This window comes from Pongo abelii, chromosome 5, assembly GCF_028885655.2.
Source record: "Pongo abelii isolate AG06213 chromosome 5, NHGRI_mPonAbe1-v2.0_pri, whole genome shotgun sequence".
Taxonomy (NCBI): Eukaryota; Metazoa; Chordata; class Mammalia; order Primates; family Hominidae; genus Pongo; species Pongo abelii.
Genome location: NC_071990.2, coordinates 32263656 through 32285778, shown reverse-complemented (window position 1 = coordinate 32285778; position 22123 = coordinate 32263656). Strand labels below are relative to the sequence as shown.

General features: G+C 52.3%; 1 protein-coding gene across 1 annotated transcript in view; it reads left to right on the top strand.

Annotated features, from left to right (window-relative positions):
- Positions 1-22123, top strand: part of LOC100443502 (tenascin-X) — a 67802-nt gene that overhangs the window by 28817 nt on the left and 16862 nt on the right. Inside the window, exons 12-23 of the mRNA XM_054558718.2 lie at positions 1291-1623; positions 6713-7018; positions 8379-8687; positions 10277-10564; positions 10830-11138; positions 11554-11868; positions 11983-12300; positions 12703-13026; positions 15496-15792; positions 18152-18478; positions 18898-19221; positions 21709-22041. Coding sequence (XP_054414693.2) covers positions 1291-1623; positions 6713-7018; positions 8379-8687; positions 10277-10564; positions 10830-11138; positions 11554-11868; positions 11983-12300; positions 12703-13026; positions 15496-15792; positions 18152-18478; positions 18898-19221; positions 21709-22041 — 3783 coding nt within the window. The remainder of the gene's footprint in view (positions 1-1290; positions 1624-6712; positions 7019-8378; positions 8688-10276; positions 10565-10829; positions 11139-11553; positions 11869-11982; positions 12301-12702; positions 13027-15495; positions 15793-18151; positions 18479-18897; positions 19222-21708; positions 22042-22123) is intronic.

The window sequence follows — 22123 nt, the reverse complement described above, 5'->3', positions numbered from 1 at the left end:
CTACCAGCCTTGCAACTTACTTCCTGTAGGACCTTGTGCAAATTGCTTAACCTCTCTGTGCCTCAGCTTTCCCTTCTGTCAGGTGGGGTAATGGTTACCACTGCACAGAGCTGTTGGAATTACATGAGTTAATATATGTATAACACTTAGAAAGGCCAGGCACAGTGGCTCATGCCTGTAATCCCAGCACTTTGGGAGGCTAAGGCGGTTGGATCACGAGGTCAGGAGATTGAGACCATCCTGCCTAACATGGTGAAACCGTGTCTCCACTAAAAATACAAAAAATTAGCCAGGCATGGTGGCGGGTGCCTGTAGTCCCAGCTACTCAAGAGGATGAGGCAGGAGAATGGCGTGAACCCGGGAGGCGGAGCTTGCAGTGAGCCGAGATCGCGCCACTGCATTCCAGCCTGGGCAACAGAGCGAGACTCCATTCAAAAACAAAAACAAAAACAAAAAAAACCCACACACTTAGAATAGTGCTTGGAGCAGCATAGCATTTTCAGAGTGAGCTGCAATTTCTCCCTGACTCTCTCACTTCCCAGTAATCTTTTTTGCTCCCCACCTCCCTCCCTTCCTCTGGGTTGTCATTCTTGCCAATTCTTTCCTCAATCTGCTATCCCAAAGTAGTCCCCCATGTAGCGGGTCACAGAAGGGCTGGCTTCCCTTGTGGCACAGTCTCCCCACTCCATGGAGCCTCAGCAGAGACCTAACTGCAGGGGGCGGGTAGGTGCCCACAGGGCTGTGATTCCAGAGCCAGCCAGGGAAGGGCATGGCCCTCCTTGGATCCCACTCACCCCAGAATTTTTCTCCCACTCATGCCTGGAGCCCTGCCTTAGCAATTCATTCCTTGGGGTTAAAGGGGAGGGAGGGGCAGGGCTGCCTGGGGAGGCCACAGCGGGAGCACATTCCATGGTCAGATCCTCATATGAGGGGTGGGGCAGCCAGAGTGCCCTGGGGAGGGCGCAGGTAGGAAGAGGCCTCACTGCCCTCCTCACTGTCTGAGGTCAGCACTGTCAGTGAACGTGGTTTGGAAAAACCCACAGAGGCTTCCTCTCTTCCCATCTAAGCTCCTTTCTCAGACACGAAGGGAGACCCCTCACCCCCACAGAACCCACCAGAGCAGTATGGGGCAAGGGCTGTCTCAGCCCTCTCCATCCGTGAGTGACCGAATGGCAAATACAAAGGCTACAGAGCCCCTGAGCCCACAGTGTAAGGGCATTTCCATGGCTGTCATCTGTGGGCAGCAGCAGCAAAGCCAGCAGCCCTTTATGCCTCTGTCTCTTCTCTCAGCTCCTCAGGAGGATGTGGACGAGACCCCCAGCCCCACAGAACTGGGCACGGAGGCCCCAGAGTCCCCCGAGGAGCCACTCCTGGGGGAGCTGACAGTGACAGGATCCTCCCCTGATTCGCTGAGCCTCTCCTGGACCGTCCCCCAGGGCCGCTTCGACTCCTTCACCGTGCAGTACAAGGACAGGGACGGGCGGCCCCAGGCGGTGCGTGTTGGGGGCAAGGAGAGTGAGGTCACCGTGGGGGGCCTAGAGCCCGGGCACAAGTACAAGATGCACCTGTACGGCCTCCACAAGGGGCAGCGCGTGGGCCCGGTGTCCGCCATGGGCGTGACAGGTGAGTGAGGGGCAGGGGCCTGCTTTGGTTCCCTCCCACTGCTGGCTCCCAGCTTCCCTGTAGCCAGTTGCTTTCCTTGCTCCAGTGGAACCTTGAGGCTACCTTCCAGGGGAAGACCTAGAAAGAGCATGTCACTAGGTACTGGGGTACCACCAGCTTTCATGGCCCTGAGCAAGTTTTAAACTTTCTGCACCCCTGTTTCCTTGTCCGTAAAATGGGGACATCTACCTCACAGAACTATTGTGAGGGTTAAGTGAGTTAACAGTTGTAAAGCATCAAGAATGGGCCTGGCAAAAGTAAATATGTTGCCAGTGTCTGCTGTGAGAATTGTTATAAATATTCTTACTCTGAGGTCTGCTTTGTCCCCTTTGGCTGGTTCAGTTACTTGGTCAGAATGCACATGAATCTAAGGCCATACCACCCTGAAGGTGCCCCATCATCTCCTCTGATCTCAGAAGCTAAGCAGGGTCAGGTCTGGTTAGTACTTGGATGGGAGAATGTGCGTGAGACATTGGCCTCTTCATCAGTACATCTTGAAGCAAGCTTTCTTTTCTTTCTTGTCTTTTTTTTTTTTTTTTGGAGGCAGAGTCTCACTCTGTTGCCCAGCCTGGAGTGCAGTGGTGCGATCTCAGCTCACTGCACCCTCTGCCTCCCAGGTTCAAGTGATTCTCCTGCCTCGGCCTCCCAAGTAGCTGGGACTACAGATGCGTGCCACCACACCCGGTTACTTTTTTGTATTTTTAGTAGAGACGGGGTTCACTGTGTTGGCCAGGCTGGTCTCAAACTCCAGATCCTCAAGTGATCCACCTGCCTCGGCCTCCCAAAGTTCTAGTATTACAGGTGTGAGCCACCATGCCTGACCACAAAGCTTTCTCTTTCTTCTTTCTCTTTCTTTCTTTCTCTTTCCTTCTTTCTTTCTTTTTCTTTCTTTTCTTTCTTTCTTTCTTTCTTTCTTTCTTTCTTTCTTTCTTTCTTTCTTTCTTTCTTTCTTTCTCTCTTTCTTTCTTTCCTTTCTTTCTGTTTTTTGAGACTGAGTCTCTCTCTGTTGCTCAGGCTGGAATGCAGTGGCACAATCTTGGCTCACTGCAACCTTTGCCTCCCAGGTTCAAGTGATTCTCCTGCCTCAGCCTCCCATGTAGCTGGGATTACAGGCACGCACCACCACGCCTGGCTAATTTTTGTATTTTTAATAGAGATGGGGTTTTACCATGTCAGCCAGGCTGGTCTCAAACTCTTGACCTCAGGTGATCCACTCACCTTGGCCTTCCAAAGTGCTGGGATTATTGGCATAAGCCACCACGCCCGGTCACAAGGCTTTCTTTAATACTCACCCAGTGAGTGACTTTACAGCAAAGAAGAACATCCCTTCCACCCTCTCTCTCAGGCCTGGTTACAGGGCCACATCCACTGCCACACAGGACCAGCCTGGGCACCTCCTCTCCAGGGCCTCAGCCCAAAAGGCTTGAGTGGACAGCAGTGCGTCTGGGACCCTCGGGCTGACCTGCCCGGTTTGGTCACAGTGAGGAGAATCTCTTTTTCCCTTTGCTCACAGAAACAAAGACACACCTTTCTCAAAAATAACTTTTACTATAAGGGGAAAGATTAAAAAATTAAAAGTAGAGAAATAGATAGTTTTCCAGAACATGGTTTCTGTAATTCCATCAAGCTCAGCCTCATCATGACTTGGTTGATTTCATTTCCAGAACCTTCCACCCTCAATTTATTTTCTTTGCCTCAGTCAGCCCTGAGAAGAAGGAAAGGGCAATGCCACCCTGAGTGGCTCTCCTTGGGGCCTGAGGTTGTAGGGTGGAGGCTGGTGCCAGGCCCAGACGTGCTGCCAAGGCTGCTCCTGGAGTGACCCTCCCTCTGCCGCTGTGTCCCAGGGACCCACACTGGGCTCTGTGAGGCCCTGTGCCTGGTCCCTGGGATAAGGATGGGCTCTGTCAGGCACTGACAGAGGCGGTGCAGTAGAGATAAATGGAGTTTGGGAATCTGACAAACTGAGTTCCTTCCTGTCTTCCTCTGTTCTCAGCTGTGTGATTTTTTTTTTTTTTTTTTTTTTAGACAGAGTCTTGCTTTGTCACCCGGGCTGGAATGCAGTGGCATAATCTCAGCTCACTGCAACCTCTGGCTCCCAGGTTCAAGCAGTCCTTCTCCCTCAGCCCCCCGAGTAGCTGGGATTACAGGCGCCCGCCACCATACCCGGCTAATTTTTGTATTTTTAGTAGAGACAGGGTTTCGCCATGTTAGCCAGGCTGGTCTCGAACTTCTGACCTCAGGTGATCCACCCACCTTGGCCTCCCAAAGTGCTGAGATTACAGGCCTGAGGCACCGTGCCCAGCCAGCTGTGTGATCTTGAAAAACTTACCTCCTCTCCTGGAACCTCAGCCTCCTCATATTCGGGAGGGTGTAAACGCTGCCCAGCTTGTTGTCACGGTTAAAGGTGGTGATGTAACATGTCTGGCATCTTCTCAGCTCATTCGTCTTTTGCTCAGACCTTCCCACAAGGAAATCCCTGTATATCCATGTTCTAATGCTGGATATTTTGAAACATGTAGTTTACACGTCCTGGATAAAATAGATGAGGCCCTTTAGGAAAGAAATGGGCATCAGTGCGCATTATCAGAGCAGCAAAGGGACGAAGCAGCTGGAGTCCGCCAAGCTGGGGGCTGTGTCTGGCAGCACACACAGTGCAGTTGCCAGGGGGAGAGGTGCGTGGAGCTCATTAGACACACTTCTAAATTGGAAAAGGACTGTCCCACATGCAGCATGGGGACTGCCAGAGTCATGAATCGTTATAATTGTACCTTTCCAGTTAATCCAAACCACGAGCAATAAAGCTTGATGGTGAAGGACATTTTCATTCCCTCATGGAAAGAAGTGCAGAGAGGGCAAAAAGGAGCAGGGAATGGGTGCTGCAGGAACAAGTAAGGTTAGAAGGCAAATGAAATGAGAGAAAATGCCCAGCCTGGTACCTGTACATAGCAGATGTTCAATACTTGGTGGTCACCCTGCTCCCTCCCACCACCTCAGCTGCCTCCACACCTGCCCTCCCCAGCCTGACTCATTTCTGTCTGCCTGAGGCCTGGTCACCAGCCTGTTTTAAGCAGTTGTCACTTGCCTGGAGCCTTGTCTTGCCCACCTGAGGAAGCCAGAGAAACAAGTTCTTAGGAGCCCCACCCATCCAGCCACCTTCTCTGCCATTTTGCCTCTTGGGACCACCTTCTAATTCGCTCACTAATGAGTGCTTCCTCATGCGGGAGTGCTGGGGATCTGCAGGTCCTGAGCCCAGACCTGCAGACCACTCATTATTTTACAGACATTTGTGGAGCACCTACTGTGTGCCAGGGACTGGGACACAGCAGTGAATAAAGCAAAGCTCCTGCCTGAGGAGCTCACATTCTAGTGGAGAGGGACAGGCAACAAATTGCACAAATATGTCAGTGGCACCGGATGTGACAGTGATGAGTGGTGGGGAAAAGCAGAGCCTAGTAGGGAGACAGTGAGGGCCTCGCTGTGAGGGCAGTGTCTGAGGAAAGCCCTGAAGGAGGTGAGAGGACAGCCACCTAGGCCTTTGGGGAAAGAGCATCCGAGACAGAAGGAAGAGCAAATGCAGAGACTGGCAGGCGGGAAGCAGCCCCAGATGTCTGCAGACAGTGAGGAATGCAGTATGTTTTGGGGTGGAGTTGGAGGAGGGTAGGCAATAGGGAATGATCTAAGAGATGAATATGGGACCTCAGAGGCCAGTGCAGGACTTGGATTTCACCCTGAGTGAGGTAGAAGCCGCTGCGGGAACCAGCTCTGGCTGATGTGTTAACAGGATCCTTCTGGCTGCAGACCCAACAGACTGAAGTGGGGCGAGGGCAGAAGGCGATGACCTGGGAGAGTGTTGTGATAATCCAGGAGGAGCCAGCGGTGCTTAGAGGTGGCAAGGAGGGGTCAGACTCTGAGGGCAGTGACAACAGGACATACCCACAGGGCGATGTGGAGTGTGAGAGAGGACTCCGGGATGACTCTGGGGGTTTTGATCTGAGCAGCTGGAAGAATGAAGTTGTAATCCTGGTCAGGCATGGAGGCTCACGCTTGTAATCCCAACACGTTGGGAGGCTGAGGCGGGCGGATCACCTGAGGTTGGGAGTTCGAGACCAACCTGACTAACGTGGAGAAACCCCATCTCTACTGAAAATACAAAATTAGCCGAACGTGGTGGTGCATGCCTGTAATCCCAGCTACTCAGGAGGCTAAGACAGGAGAATCGCTTGAACCCAGGAGGCGGAGGTTGCAGTGAGCCGAGAGGGCGCCATTGCACTCCAGCCTGAGCAACAAGAACAAAACTCCGTCTCAAAAAAAAAAAAAAAAAAAGTTGTAATCTTACTGAGGTGGGGAGGCTGTGGCGGGAGCAGGTGTCAGGAAGCTCAGAGGCTCAGTTTTGCACTTGTTGAGTTTGACACACAAGTAGGCCTCCAAGGAAGACGTTGCACGAACACTAGTCTGGGGTTCAGGGGAGGTCTGGACCAAGGGTATAAATCTGGAGTCATTGGCATATAGATGGAATTTCAGCATTCCCAGGGTGTCAGTGACGGCTGACACTCTTCTACCCCAACAAGTGCAGCCTCAGACACCGGGCAGGGACCTAGTGAAGGACTGTTGACCAGACAGATGTTCAGATCAATGCGCTTTTACATCAAAACCATCGTGCGGGTTCCACAAATGCAACAGACATCGCTGGGTGTGGTGGCTCACACCTGTAATCCCAGCACTTTGGGGGCTGAGGCAGGTGGATCACCTGAGGTCAGGAGTTTGAGACCAGCCTGGCCAACATGGCAAACGCTGTCTCCACTAAAAATACACACACACACAAAATTAGCCAGGCATGGTGGCGCACACCTGTAGTCCCAGCTACTTGGGAGGCTGAGGCAGGAGGATCGCTTGAACCCGGGAGGCAGAGGCTGCAGTGAGCCGAGGTTGCCCACTGCTCTGGGTGACAGTGAGACTCCATCTCAAAAAAAATAAAATAAAATAACTAGACATCATTACTATAAGAAAAGGGGGGTTCTTTACTAACAGCCCCCTACCATCTCTGTCCCAGCCCCACAACAAGAAGAGACCCCTCCAGCCACCGAGTCCCCGCTGGAGCCACGCCTAGGAGAGCTGACAGTGACAGACGTGACCCCCAACTCTGTGGGCCTCTCCTGGATGGTCCCCAAGGGCCAGTTTGACTCCTTCATGGTCCAGTACAAGGACAAGGACGGGCAGCCCCAGGTGGTGCCGGTGGCTGCAGACCAGCGAGAGGTCACGGTCTACAACCTGGAGCCTGAGAGAAAATACAAGATGAACATGTATGGACTACATGATGGGCAACGCATGGGCCCCCTGTCTGTGGTCATCATGACGGGTGAGTAATGGGGGGACTCAGTCCTCATCTCTGGTTACCCAGAGCTCCCCCACCCCATGGCCCTTCTCCCAGCCCTGCCTTGGTACCACCGCATCCTCATTGAGCGGCTAGATCCCCTCAGGCCCTGGCTCGGTGACCCTGCCAGTCTTTCTGTTCCCTGACCGCTTTACTCCTCCCAGGGCTAGAGCCTTCTCAGCCCTCCAGCTCCTTCCCCATCTCCACTCTGCCCCCCGCCCAGGGGAATGTCTTCTTTCCATTTGGCCTAAATCCAGCCACAGACTTTCTCTCCCCGTCTCTGACTGCCCACAGCTGTTTCTACCCCTTCTCTTTACAACCCTGCTGTGACTTGGACACAGCTGCCACCTCCCGCTTCTGCCCTTTTTTGTTGAGGCAAAGTGCTGCACATCCTGAGTCCCTTCTCAGGAGTCCTCTGCCACCCGCCTGCACTGCATTCCATCCCAGCCCATGCGAGTTTTCATCTCTCCAGGAGGCCGCCCTCGCTCTTGCTCCGGGCTCCTTCCTGCCCCTGATGACTTCCTTGGCACAGGTTCTGCACGATTTTTGTGCTGTGGCATCTGGTGAAACCCCTACCCCACCTGAAGGCAATGTTTTTAAATCTGTAAAATAAGATGTATAGGATTACAAAGGAAACAAATTATATTCATAGACAGTTATCAAAATATTTCTTTTTTATTTTTGAGACGGAGTTTCGCTCTTGTCACCCAGGCTGGAGTGCAATGGCGCAATCTCAGCTCACTGCAACCACCGCTTCCCGAATTCAAGCAATTCTGCCTCAGCCTCCCGAGTAACTGGGATTACGGGCACGCGCCACCACACCCAGCTAATTTTTTGTATTTTTAGTAGAGACAGGGTTTCAACATGTTGGCCAGGCTGGTCTCAAACTCCTGACCTCAGGTGATCCACCCGCCTCAGCCTCCCAAAGTGCCAGGCGTGAGCCACTGCACCCGGCCCAAAATATTTCTTAAAAATCCAAATTTATGATTTAGTAATACTTGGACTTATTTACTAGTTCATTAAATAGCAGGACTTGGTGGTGTGTTTACTAAACTGCAAAATTTAGAAGCAGTGATGGATATAAAAGGTATTTTAAAGTTTCTGCAATAACTCTAAGATGGCATGAAAACATTTGTGGTTTCTATTGGTAACAAAGTCACAATAATTCTACTCTGGTTGGTTTTCTATATTAGTTTTTGAAAGAAATGCTGCATTTCAGTTAGAGATCTGGAAGTAAAGGTGTAACTATTCCCCATCTCAGTTCACAGCCCCCCTGAGGCCCTCAAAGCCCAGGGGTTCTCCCCTCAGAGATCTCAACCATGTTCTTTTTCTTCTCAAATCCCAGCTCCCCTCCCAACAGCCCCAGCCACAGAGGCCTCCAAGCCTCCCCTGGAGCCACGCCTAGGGGAGCTGACAGTGACGGATGTAACCCCTGACTCTGTGGGCCTCTCGTGGACAGTCCCTGAGGGTGAATTCGACTCCTTTGTGGTTCAGTACAACGACAGGGACGGGCAGCCCCAGGTGGTGCCCGTGGCTGCAGACCAGCGGGAGGTCACCATCCCTGACCTGGAACCCTCCCGCAAGTACAAGTTCCTGCTCTTTGGGATCCAGGATGGGAAACGACGCAGCCCAGTCTCTGTGGAGGCAAAGACGGGTGAGAGGGGCCCCCACTAAGCTGAGCCTGAGGCCACAGCCTTCCCACCCTTCTCTTCACTCCCTCTGCTGAGTCTTCCCTTTGTACACCTGCTCTGTCTCATTTGAAAAGCCACATGGGGCTAGCATGGTGACTCACGCCTGTAATCCCAGCACTTTGGGAGGCCAAGGCAAGTGGATCACTTGAGGTCAGGAGTTCGAGACCAGTCTGGCCAACATGGCAAAACTCTGTCTCTACTAAAAAGACAAAAATTAGCTGGGTGTGGTGACGGGCGCCAGTAATTCCAGCTACTCGGGAGTCTGAGGCACAAGAATCACTTGAACCCAGGAGGTGGAGGCTGCAGGGAGCCGAGATTGCGCCACTGCACTCCAGCCTGGGTGATAGAGCCAGACTCCGTCTCAAAAAAGACCAAAAAAAAAAAAAAAAAAAACCAGAAAGAAAAACCACGAAGCAGATGATGACCAGGAGAGTGGGGCCATTTCCTCGGTCTGCTGTCCCTCACTGACTCTGCCTCTCTTCTCGTAATTTCTACTTTTGTTGGATGAGGGAAGCCCCTGCAGGCCTCTTCCTGCAGGGTGGATGTGGGAGCCTGGGGGTGCTGGGAGAAGGGGCGAGGGAAGCCAGCAACCCTTCCTGCCTTGCGAATCCATCACCTCCTGAGAGTCTTTGCTGTCACCCCTATGACTCTCACCCAGGTTCTCACCCTCCTAGCTCAGGCCTGTCTGGGCCCATATGTGCCTCCTACAGAGGCTGCCCTTCCTTCTCTGCCCTCCTCCTGGAGCCTCAGAAATTGGGAACCAGAGGAGCCCAGCCCAGCTGTGCCCCTTTCCAAGGGTTCAGTCCAAGCCCTCCCCTGCCCCTGGGGGCTCCCTATTGCCAGAAAACTTGCAATAACAATGTCGTCAGCGTCCTCACCGTCCAGGAAGGCAGCAGGCCAGCTCCTTCTCAAGCCCTGGGATGGCTCCTCAGGCAGACACCAGATCCCTTCCCTGCCTGAGCTCCCTGGCATCATCCCCCTCAACATTCTCACAGGCCGCCCACGCTCCTTCACCAGGCCCTGTGGGAGCCTTAGTTCTCCTGGGCCAGCCAGTGCAGAATAAGAAAGGGAATGCAGAAGGGTGAGAACTACCTGTGTCATAACATCCTTCCTCCCCCACCTGCTGTCTGCCCCCATCAGGAATCCTGTGCTCCTCGGGGCCGGCCAAATCACCCCTTTCCTTAGGGGCCGGCCAAATCATGTGCTCCTGGGTAAGAGGAGATAGAGACCCAGTCTGTAAGAAGCTGCACCCTGCTGGGGAAGCAGTCTGTGAGAGGCGGAAAGAGGCTGGACAGAAAGGGGAGTAAGATGAGGCAGGGAGCTAGGGAATCTCTTTTCCTGGAGGTGACTCAGGACAGGTGACCCTCCCCACTTGGGTCAAGGGGAGAGAGGCATGGACCAGACGGAGATGGTGGTGAGGATGGGAGGTGATGGAAATATTTTGGGGAAGCACTGAGCATTTGGGCAGTTCTGGGTTTTTCCAGCCCCAGAGGGAGGCAGTCAAGGAGTCGTTTTGGAAAAAATAAACACAAGAACCTTTCCTCTCCATCAGTTGCCCGAGGTGACGCCAGCCCAGGGGCCCCACCCCGCCTTGGGGAGCTGTGGGTGACAGACCCCACCCCAGACTCACTGCGCCTCTCCTGGACGGTTCCTGAGGGCCAGTTCGACTCTTTTGTGGTCCAGTTCAAGGACAAAGATGGGCCCCAGGTGGTGCCCGTGGAGGGCCATGAGCGCTCTGTCACCGTCACCCCTCTGGACGCCGGCCGCAAGTACAGATTCCTCCTCTATGGCCTCCTGGGCAAAAAGCGCCATGGCCCCCTCACTGCTGACGGCACCACGGGTGAGGGGCATTCCCTGCAGGTCCCTGCTCTGCTCCCCTCAGGCCAAGCAGCAGACGGTCACTTGTGGTGGCTGCCATTACCATTATTTGGCCCCAGCCACTCGGCTCAGATCCAGCTCCCCATGTCCCTGCACAAGCCCCTAGCACAGCCCGGCAGGACTCAGCCACGCAAAGCCCTGTCTCCAGACCTCTCAATCCTGCCCGTCGAGGTCACCCAGCTTTCCAGAAACAGCTCAGCCATTTCCTCTCCGTGTCTCCATCTCAGAGGCCCGGAGTGCTATGGACGATACTGGAACAAAGCGTCCCCTAAAACCCCGTCTGGGGGAGGAGCTGCAGGTGACCAGCGTGACCCAGAACTCCGTGGGCCTCTCCTGGACAGTCCCTGAGGGCCAGTTTGACTCCTTTGTGGTCCAGTACAAGGACAGGGACGGGCAGCCCCAGGTGGTGCCCGTGGAGGGCAGCCTCAGGGAGGTCAGCGTGCCGGGCCTGGACCCCGCCCACAGGTACAAGCTGCTGCTCTACGGGCTGCACGGCAGCAAGCGTGTGGGCCCCATCTCGGCCGTCGCCGTAACTGGTGAGTGTGCGGCAGCTGGAACACCTGTGCCTCCTTCCCGCCTGGCTCTCCTGGTCTGACTGAGCCATAGGATCTCTGAGCTTCCCATTTTATATCATTTCCATTGATCCAGAAAGTTTCCTTGTGCCCCTTTAGAGTCAGTTGCCCCAGCCCCAGCCTCCAGCAACCACTGTCTGCTTTCGATCATCCTGGAGACAGCATTTTGACTTTCCATGTAATGGAATCACAATACGCAGTCTCTTGTGTTTCATTTCTTCACTTAGCACAATGCTTTTGAAATTCACCCATGTGCAGCAAAAGCTGCTCTTTCGATTGCTGACTGCTTGCCCTCACTCCCTCTCCTCCCTCACTCCTCCTGAGAGTCTGGGTGCAGCGACACACCAGCCATCTGTCTCTACCTGTCTCTGTGAACCAGCCGGCAGGGAAGAAATGGAAACTGAGACCACGGCCCCGACCTCTCCAGCGCCTGAGCCCCACCTTGGGGAGTTGACAGTGGAGGAGGCCACGCCACATACCCTGCATCTCTCCTGGATGGTGACTGAGGGAGAATTTGACTCCTTCGAAATCCAGTACACAGATAGAGACGGGCAACTCCAAATGGTCCGTACAGGAGGCGACCGGAATGACATCACCCTCTCTGGCCTGGAATCCGACCACAGATACCTGGTGACACTGTATGGTTTCCGTGATGGGAAGCATGTGGGTCCTGTCCGTGTCGAGGCCCTGACAGGTGAGAACTCTGCCCACTGTGCCTCCTTTCAGATGGCTGGGAGAGTCCAGAAGACAGCAGAGTCCCATGGATACCCTGCCCACCTCAGTCCTCTCTTTCCATGTCTCTGTCCAGTCCCGGAGGAGGAGGAGCCTTCAGAACCTCCCACCGCAACCACCGAGCCCCCCATCAAACCTCACCTGGGGGAGCTGACCGTGACAGATGCCACCCCTGACTCCCTCAGCCTGTCCTGGACGGTTCCCGAGGGCCAGTTTGGCCACTTCCTGGTCCAGTACAGGAATGGGGACGGGCAGCCCAAGGCGGTGCGGGTGCCAGGGCACGAGGATGGGGTCACCGTCTCCGGCCTGGAGCCAGACCACAAGTACAAGATGAACCTGTACGGCTTCCACGGTGGCCAGCGCGTGGGTCCCGTGTCTGTCATCGGGGTGACGGGTGAGTGGATGGGAGCCCCAGGGTGGGAGCCATGGGAGGGTCACCCTCTTGCTCTTTGGTGATGACTGGTGGGGAATGGGACAGGGGTCTGGTCAGCACCACAGACCTGCTTGTGGCTGGGGCTGGGGCTCCTCTTGGGCCTTCCTGTGAGGTTGACCCCTGGCTCCTCCTGAGCAGAGAGGGGCCGTCAGAAATTTTGCTGTGCTGGTGGCTGTGCCAGGTCCCCCACAGCTGACCCTGGAACTTGTCATGTGTGTTAGCTGTCAGCTGAGCAGGACCACCCAGCCCCAAGAATGGGCCTCTCTGAACTGACCTCGGGTCCCCCAGTCATAGCCTTGGCTTCTCCCTCCTTTTCCCCAGGACCCAAGGACATCCCCCTCACTTTCTCTCCCTCCTTTTCAGCTGCAGAGGAAGAGACCCCCAGCCCCACAGAACCCAGCATGGAGGCCCCAGAGCCCCCTGAGGAGCCGCTCCTGGGGGAGCTGACAGTGACAGGATCCTCCCCTGACTCGCTGAGCCTCTCCTGGACCATCCCCCAGGGCCGCTTCGACTCCTTCACCGTGCAGTACAAGGACAGGGACGGGCGGCCCCAGGTGGTGCGTGTCAGGGGCGAGGAGAGCGAGGTCACTGTGGGGGGCCTGGAGCCCGGGCGCAAATACAAGATGCACCTGTACGGCCTCCACGAGGGGCAGCGCATGGGCCCAGTGTCTGCTGTGGGCGTCACGGGTGAGTGTGCACTGCAGAGCCCTCTGGGTTGGGTCTTAGGAAAGTGCAGCCTCCAGCATCTCCTCCACTAGGGACCCAGGACCCCAAGACCTCAAATCTATAATACACCCTATTCACTAAAGCCTCAGCACAGGTGTGATCTGGGGACAGAGAGAGCAAATCCAGGAGAAGTGTTGGAGCCATATGGGAAAGGCCCCCAGGGACTGAGGCCTCTTGGGAGATGATTCACTGGCTGGTTTGTGGCTCTCCGCTTTTTCTTGGAACTCTATAGATAACTCTTTTTGTGAGATTGGAACATATTTTTGAAATACTAATTAATTAAATTAATAAGTATTTGTTAAATAAAATTTCAAATGTATAAACAGAAAGAATAGTACAAAGACCCTGCCACCCTCCTTCAATCAGATATCAACTTCTGGCCAGTCTGGCTCATCTCTGCCCCACCCACTTCCTCCACTAGAATCACTAGAATGTTTTCTTTCTTTCTTTCTTTCTTTCTTTCTTTTATTTTTTTATTTTTTAGACAAAGTCTCACTCTGTTGCCCGGGCTGGAGTGTACTGGCACAGTCACAATTCACTGCACTGCAGCCTCAACCTCCTGGGCTTAAGGGATCCCCCCACTTCAGCCTCCCGAATAGTTGGGACTACAAGCGCGCTCCACCATGCCCGGCTAATTTTTTGTATTTTTTGTAAAGACAGGGTTTTAGCCATGTTGCCCAGGCCAGTCTCGAACTCCTGGGCTCAAGTGATCCTCCCACCTCAGCCAAAGTGATGGGATTCCAGGTATGAGCCACCACACTTGGCCTGAATGTTTTCTTTTTAACACCTTTATGGAGATATAATTCATGTGGCATAAAATACATTTGTTTTTAGTGTACAGCTTACTGATTTTAGTATCTTTACCTGCTTGTGCAGCCATCACCACAATCTAATTTTAGAACTTTTCCATCACCCCCAAAAGAAATCTTGGGTCCAGACCCATTCCTACCTCAGCCCTAGTTTATAACTAATCTACTTTTTTCTGTGTAGATTGCTTTTTCAGGACATTTTGTATAAATGGAATCAAACAATATGTATTCTTTTGTGTCTGACTTCTTTCACTGAGCCTAATGTTTTTGAGGTTCATCGATGTAGCATGTACTACATTTACTACATTGCTATTGATTGATTGATTGATTGATTTTTTTTTTGAGACAAATTCTCACTCTATTGCCCAGGCTACAGTGCAGTGGCATGATCGTAGCTCACTGCAGCCCCAAACTCCTGGGCTCAAGCCATCCTCCTATCTCAGCCCGCCAAGTAGCTGAGGCCACAGGTGCTCGCCACCACACTCAGCTAATTTTTAAAATTTTTTTGTAAAGATGGGGTCTCACAGTGTTACCCAGGCTGATATCAAACTCCTGGCTTCAAGGAATTCTCCTGCCTGGGCCTTACAAAGTGCTGGGATAGCAGGCATGAGCCACCTGCTCTCAGCCACTACATTGCTTTTTATTGCCAAATAGTATTGCATTGTGTGGTTATACTACTGCAATATTTTAAAACGAACCACAGACATCCTATCCTTTCATCACTAAATATTTAAAGGTATATCTCTTTTTTAAAAAATTATCTTTAAAAAATCCACAATATGGCCAGGTGAAGTGGTTCACGCTTGTAATCCCAGCACTTTGGGAGGCCAAGGCGGGTGGATCATTTGAGGTAAAGAGTTCGAGACCAGGCTGACCAACATGGTGAAACCCCATCTCTACTAAAAAAAATAATAATAATAATAAAAAATTTTGAAAAGTACAAAAAAGTGGAGCGTGGTGGCATGTGCCTGTAGTCCCAGCTACTTGGGTGGTGGGGGTGAGGCACAAGAAATTGCTTAAACCCAGGAGGTGGAGGTTGCAGTGAGCCAAGATCACACCACTGCACTCCAGCCTGGGTGACGCAGCGAGACTGTGTCAAAAGAAATAAATAAACAAATAAATAATAAAATTCCACAATACAATTAGCATACCTTGATAAGTGAACAATCATGCCTTGATATCAAGTATCCAGGTAGTGCTACAGTCTCCCGAGTGTCTCATAATCGTTGTTTTCCAATTTGTTGCTGAAATCAGGTCTATATAAGGAGGATACATTGCAATTGAGAAAACTGAAATTTTAAACAGAGTAATCAGGGAAGGCCCACAGAAGAAGGTGGCTTTTGAACAGAGACTTAAAGGAAGTGTGGGGATGAGCCATGATGATATCTGGGGAAAGAACATTTAGGTAGAGGGAACAGTCATTGCAAAAGTACTGAGGTAGGAGGCTGCCTGGCATGGTTGAGGGACCATAAGGGAGCCACAAAAGACTTTAATGATTATAATCAGAAATCAATCTTAAGTTAGGGCCAGACTGGGCCCACCTTCTGACCTGAATTCAAGACAGCTGGGGCCTCAACAGCTCCTTGCAGCAAGAGAAAAGATTGTTTCTATCTCTTCCCAGCCCCTGAAGAGGAGTCCCCTGATGCTGCCCTTGTGAAGCCGCGCCTAGGGGAGATGACAGTGACAGATGTCACCTCCGACTCCCTCAGCCTCTCCTGGACAGTCCCCGAGGGCCAATTTGACCATTTCTTGGTCCAGTACAAGAATGTGGATGGGCAGCCCAAGGCGGTGCGAGTGCCGGGATATGAGGACGGGGTCTCCATCTCGGGCCTGGAGCCAGACCACAAGTACAAGATGAACCTGTACGGCTTCCACGGTGGCCAGCGTGTGGGCCCCGTGTCTGCTGTTGGTTTAACTGGTGAGTGTGCATTAGGGCACTGGGCCCTGCCCTGAACTAGACTCAGTTTCCCCTTTATTGTCAGTATCTGGTGGCTTTATTTTACTTTCCCTGAAACCAAGCCTCCCAAGGTCCTGGGAATGGTGCTGCTGGTGCCTTCACTCCGAGCCTTTGGTGTTGCCCCAGGTTTTCTATCCTTTACACATGGGCTTTTTGGGTTCCCAAAGAGGTGGGGGACCAGGAAAATAACACAGACTGAGGCACACCTGGGGTTGACCATAGCCTCAGCCCATTTGAGCTGTGTGACCTCAAGAGAATCACACAACCTGTCTGGGCACGGTGGCTCACGCCTGTAATCCCAGCACTTTGGGAGGCCGAAGGGGGCAGATCACCTGAGGTCAGGAGTTCGAGACCAGCCTGGCCAACATGGTGAAACCCCCATCTCTACTAAAAATACAAAAATTAGCTGGGTGTGGTGGCACATGCCTGTAGTGCCAGCTACTCAGGAGGCTAAGGCAGGAGAATCGCTTGAACCCAGGAGGCAGAGGTTTCAGTGAGCCGAGATTGAGCCACTGCACTCCAGCCTGTGTGACAGAGTGAGACTCTGTCTCAAACAAACAAACAAACAAACAAAAAACAGACACACAACCTCTCTGTACCTCCTTTTCCTCTTCTGTAAAGAAGGAATAACCATACCTGTCGTGAAGGATGGGTGGGAGTGTGGCTTGGCTCTTGCACACAGTGAGAGATAACTGCAGTCTTTCCCTTCTGAGGAAAGTAGGTAGTTCCTGAAAATCCCTTAGGGCAAATTCTCATAATTATTACTGATTTCAGTGGGAAAAATTGTATGTGTTCTCTAAGCCCCCAAATTAATACCCATTTATTTTTAAAACAACACTGAATCCTTTTAACATGGATATTATTACTTTAATTGTAAATATTGGCCATGTGCACAACTTAATAAGCCATTTTCCCTTCATTACCCTGTAACTCGGCTCTTTGATGCTTCTGTAAGCTCTTTATAGCTGTTACCCGCTAGATGCTTAAGACTCAGTTCTCAAAAAGAACAGACAAATGAAATGTGATGAATTTGTAATACCACTATCAAGGCAGAATAAAACCCTATGAAGAGCAGAAAAGATTAAAGAAATCAGTGAAAACAAAGCAATTGATTTCACACGGGCCAAAAGAACTGGCATCACTGGAGGTGCTCTCTTTGCCGTAAGTTAGCAGAGCTACTGCAAGGTCCAGAGATAACTCAGCTGCAAAGATACCCTCATGTGGTCTCATCTCTCTACCCTCAGCTATAAAATCTAAGTTGGTTTCTAAAAATGCTCAGGATTAGGTGGAATTTCTAAGCCCAAGTGGATGAACCTCCTGATACAACTTGCCTGTTGTGTTTGGTTGGTGTTCTTTGTTTTCTTTTTTTTTTCTTCTTCTTCTTTATTTTGAGATGGAGTCTCACTCTGTCACCCAGGCTCTCAGGCTGGAGTGCCATGGTGCGATCTCAGCTCATTGCAACCTCTGCCTCCCAGGTCCAAGCAATTCTCCTGCCTCAGCCTTCCGAGTAGCTGGGATTACAGGCATGCACCAGCACATCTGGCTAATTTTTGTATTTTTAGTGGAGACAGGATTTCGCCATATTGGCTGGGCTGGTCTCAAGCTCCTGACCTCAGGTGATCTGCCCGCCTCAGCCTCCCAAAGTGCTGGGATTACAGGCCTGAGCCACCGCGCCCGGCCCTGGTTGCTGTTTTTTGTTTGTTTGTTTGTTTTTGTTTGTTTTTTTTCTTGAGAAGGAGTCTCGCTGTCTCCCAGGCTGGAGTGCAGTGGCGTGATCTCGGCTCACCGCAAGCTCCGCCTCCTAGGTTCATGCCATTCTCCTGCCTCAGCCTCTGAGTAGCTGGAACTACAGGCGCCCGCCACCACGCCCGGCTAATTTTTTGTATTTTTAGTAAAGACGGGGTTTCACAGTGTTAGCCAGGATGGTCTCGATCTCCTGACCTCATGATCTGCCCGCCTCGGCCTCCCAAAGTGCTGGGATTACAGGCCTGAGCCTGTAAGCGGCCCTGGTTGGTGTTCTTATAAAGCATCAATTCTGTCCTGCAAAAAAAATTTGCTTGGCACACTGAGCATCACGGGGATGCCACCTGAGCATCCGGGGATGCCACACTGAGCATCACGGGGATGCCGCCTGAGCATCATGACTTCACCACAGGTGTGGTGTTAACTGAGCATTCAAAGCAGAAAAATGATATCCTAAGCTTGGGGCACCAGCATCCAGACTGTGGGCCCTTGGTGTGTCTAAGAGAATCCCAAAGTCCCTTGGCTAAAAGGAGGCCCACCAGGCACGCCCACCCATTCTCTCTATTTTCCGATGCAGCCCCAGGAAAGGATGAAGAAATGGCCCCAGACTCGACAGAACCTCCCACCCCTGAACCCCCCATCAAGCCTCGCCTGGAGGAGCTGACCGTGACAGATGTGACCCCTGACTCCCTCAGCCTGTCCTGGAAGGTTCCCGAGGGCCAGTTTGACCACTTCCTGGTCCAGTACAAGAATGGTGATGGGCAGCCCAAGGCAACACGGGTGCCAGGACATGAGGACAGGGTCACCATCTCCGGCCTGGAGCCAGACCACAAGTACAAGATGAACCTGTATGGCTTCCACGGTGGCCAGCGCGTGGGTCCCGTGTCTGTCATCGGGGTGACGGGTGAGTGGATGATGGGAGCCCCAGGGTGGGAGCCGTGGGAGGGTCACCCTCTTGCTCTTTGGTGATGACTGGTGGGGAATGGGACAGGGGTCTGGTCAGCACCACAGACCTGCTTGTGGCTGGGGCTGAGGCTCCCGTTGTACCTTTTTGTGTGGTTGACCCCTGGCTCTTCCTGAGCAGAGAGGGGCCATCGGGAGTTTTGCTGTGCTGGTGGCTGTGCCAGGTCCCCCACAGCTGACCCTGGAACTTGTCATGTGTGTTAGCTGTCAGCTGAGCAGGACCACCCAGCCCCAAGAATGGGCCTCTCTGAACTGACCTCGGGTCCCCCAGTCATAGCCTTGGCTTCTCCCTCCTTTTCCCCACGACGTGAGCACATCCCCCAGGGACCCTGCCATCCTCTCTGTGTCCCTTTTTCTCAGCTGCAGAGGAAGAGACCCCCAGGCCCACAGAACCCAGCACTGAGGCCCCGGAGCCCCCTGAGGAGCCGCTCCTGGGGGAGCTGACAGTGACAGAATCCTCCCCTGACTCGCTGAGCCTCTCCTGGACCGTCCCCCAGGGCCACTTTGACTCCTTCACCGTGCAGTACAAGGACAGGAATGGGCAGCCCCAGGTGGTGCGTGTTGGGGGCGAGGAGAGCGAGGTCACCGTGGGGGGCCTGGAGCCTGGGCGCAAATACAAGATGCACCTGTACGGCCTCCACGAGGGGCAGCGCGTGGGCCCAGTGTCCACCGTGGGCCTGACTGGTGAGTAGTGCTTGGGGTCTCAGGGGATAACCACTTTTCCCTCATGGGTACCTGGTTTACTGCTGTGCCCTTTCACCAAGCCCTGTGGGTCCAGACTTGTCTCCTGTGTCCTGCCCTCCCTCTGTGCCCTGTGGCTGTGGCCTGTGCTAGCGGTTTGCTTGTTCACTTTGGCACGGCCTCCCTCTAATGGTCAACCACTGATAACCTCCAAGAGTGAAATATGTCAGGCGCACACCAAGCCTGACTTACGAGAATTTTCCTTCTTTCCATCTTAATCACAGCATTCTTTGTTATAACCACATACACAAATGCACACAAGAGAAACATCCAACGTCAAACCACGTTGGGATGACTAAATAATTTAGGCAGCATCTATAAAAAGAGCTATTATGCCAACACTGAAATGTTTTAACATAAGACCCTTACTTTATAATGTTACATTGAAAAAAGAGAGCCTAGGCTGGGCATAGTGGCTCACGCCTGTAATCCCAGCACTTTGGGAGGCCGAGGCAGGCTGATCACCTGAGGTCAGGAGTTCCAGACCAGCCTAGCCAACATGGTGAAACCCCATCTCTACTAAAACTACAAAAATTAGCCAAGCATGGTGGCACATGCCTGTAATCCCAGTTACTTGGGAGGTGGAGGCATGAGAATTGCTTGAACCCGAGAGGCAGAGGTTGCAGTGAGCCGAGATCATCACTGCACTCCAGCCTAGTGGATAGAGCCAAACTCAGTCTCAAAAAAGAAGAAAAAGGAGCCCAGATTTTTGTAAGGATGCTAATCACAACCATTTTAAAGTAACAGGCATGGCAAGAACACTGGAAAGAAACACATCCCACGGGTTGCATTATTTGTTAGATAGAATAGAATGTTCCAGCACATTTTATGTGGTGGGGATCATGAGGGTGGGGATCATGAGGTGAATTGAATTCCAAATGTTCAGTCAGGCTGCCTTTTCTAAGTCATCCTCAGCCAGATTGTTATGCCTGGTTTAGAGTATTTTTTGAGAATTCCTACTGATGGGGAACAATCAGCCCTGCTGAGAGGCGGTCTCTTGCAGGGCAGGTCGCCACCTCTGTGACACCAAGTGAGGTGCGAGCTCATCTCCCAAAGGCCATCCAGACAGAGGAAGCACTCTCACTTGGCATCCCCGATTCCTGGGGGAGAGCCCTCATTTCCATATGCGTGTTCAGAGGACCATCTGAGTTTTGGGAAACAGGGAGAATAGGGAAATTATTGGAAAATGAACATTAGAAAAATTCACACTCTGGGGGTAAGCTGTTCTGGTCCACGTTCAGTTTTGTGTTCCTATCACCACTGTGGGGAACCACAGAACTGACAGAGGACAGGCTGAGGGACCCACCTCTGCCCCTCCTGTTCCATCTGTATTGCTACCCCACCCCCACCCCACACTCGATTATTAATTGTTGTAGCCCAGAATTTCTTTCTTTTTTTTTTTTTTTTTTTTGAGACCAAGTCTCACTCTGTTGCCCAGGCTGGAGTGCAGTGGTGTGATCTCAGCTCACTGCAACCTCTGCCTCCCAGGTTCAAGTGATTGTCCTGCTTCAGCCTCCTGAGTAGCTGGGATTACAGGTGCATGCCACCATGCCTGGCTAATTTTTGTATTTTCAGTAGAGACCGGGTTTCACGATATTGGCCAAGCTAGGCTCGAATTCCCAACCTCAGGTGATCCACCCGCCTCGGCCTCCCAAAATGCTAGGATTACAGGCGTGAACCACTGCTCCCGGCCCAGAATTTCTTTTTTAGCCCACATTTTTCTAGTGAAAATAATATAGCAACATTATGTGGAAAGCTTGAAAAACAGAAAAAAAGAATCTCATAGTCCTACTTTCTCCCCCAGCTGCCGGCATTAATAACAATGTGTGTAGTGCACATTCCCTTCCTGTATTTTGCATGCAGAGCGTGTTTTAAAGTTGCAATCAGTGTTCATAAAATTCTTGGCTCTTCCTTTTTTGTACACAAGTACATTGTAATCATTCACCTTGCGGCTACACAACCAGCATTCATCATCGTTTCAATGGTTATTTGATGTGTTGCGGTGAAAGCACTATAACAAAATTAATCATCTTCTACGGGTCATTTGTGTTCCTGACACATTTGCTGTCATGAATAATCCCATCGTGAATTCTTCCATGCTATAACTTTTTCCTGCTTTAATAATTTTCTTAGGATAGATGCCCAGAACTGGGATTATTGGGTCAAAGGAAATGAGAATTACTTTGGCTCCTGACACCATGTCTCAGTTGCCTTCTGGAGGTTTCTAACAGTGCAGCTCTGCCAGCAGTACAGGCCGGGGGCTCAGGGATACCTCACCAGCTCTTATTCCAAGAGTCACTGAATGGCGAACACAAAGCTGCCCCAACCCTCAGCCTGCCCTGGAGGGGCGCATTGATGTATGGCCTCTGTTGACAGCACCAGCAAAGCAAGTCGCCCTTAAACCCTGTATCCCCCTATATTACCTTTCAGCCCCACGAGAGGATGTGGACAAGACCCCCAGCCCTACAGAACCAGGCACAGAGGCCCCAGAGCCCCCCGCGGAGCCACTCCTGGGGGAGCTGACAGTGACAGGATCCTCCCCTGACTCGCTGAGCCTCTCCTGGACCATCCCCCAGGGCCGCTTCGACTCCTTCACTGTGCAGTACAAGGACAGGGACGGGCGGCCCCAGGCGGTGCGTGTTGGGGGCCAGGAAAGCGAGGTCACCGTGGGGGGCCTGGAGCCTGGGCGCAAGTACAAGATGCACCTGTACGGCCTCCACGAGGGGCAGCGCCTGGGCCCGGTGTCTGCCGTGGGCATCACAGGTGAGTGAGTGTGGGTGGGGCAGGGTTGGAAGACAGCCCTAGAAAATGTGCCCTTCTCTACCATTTTCCTATACATATTTCT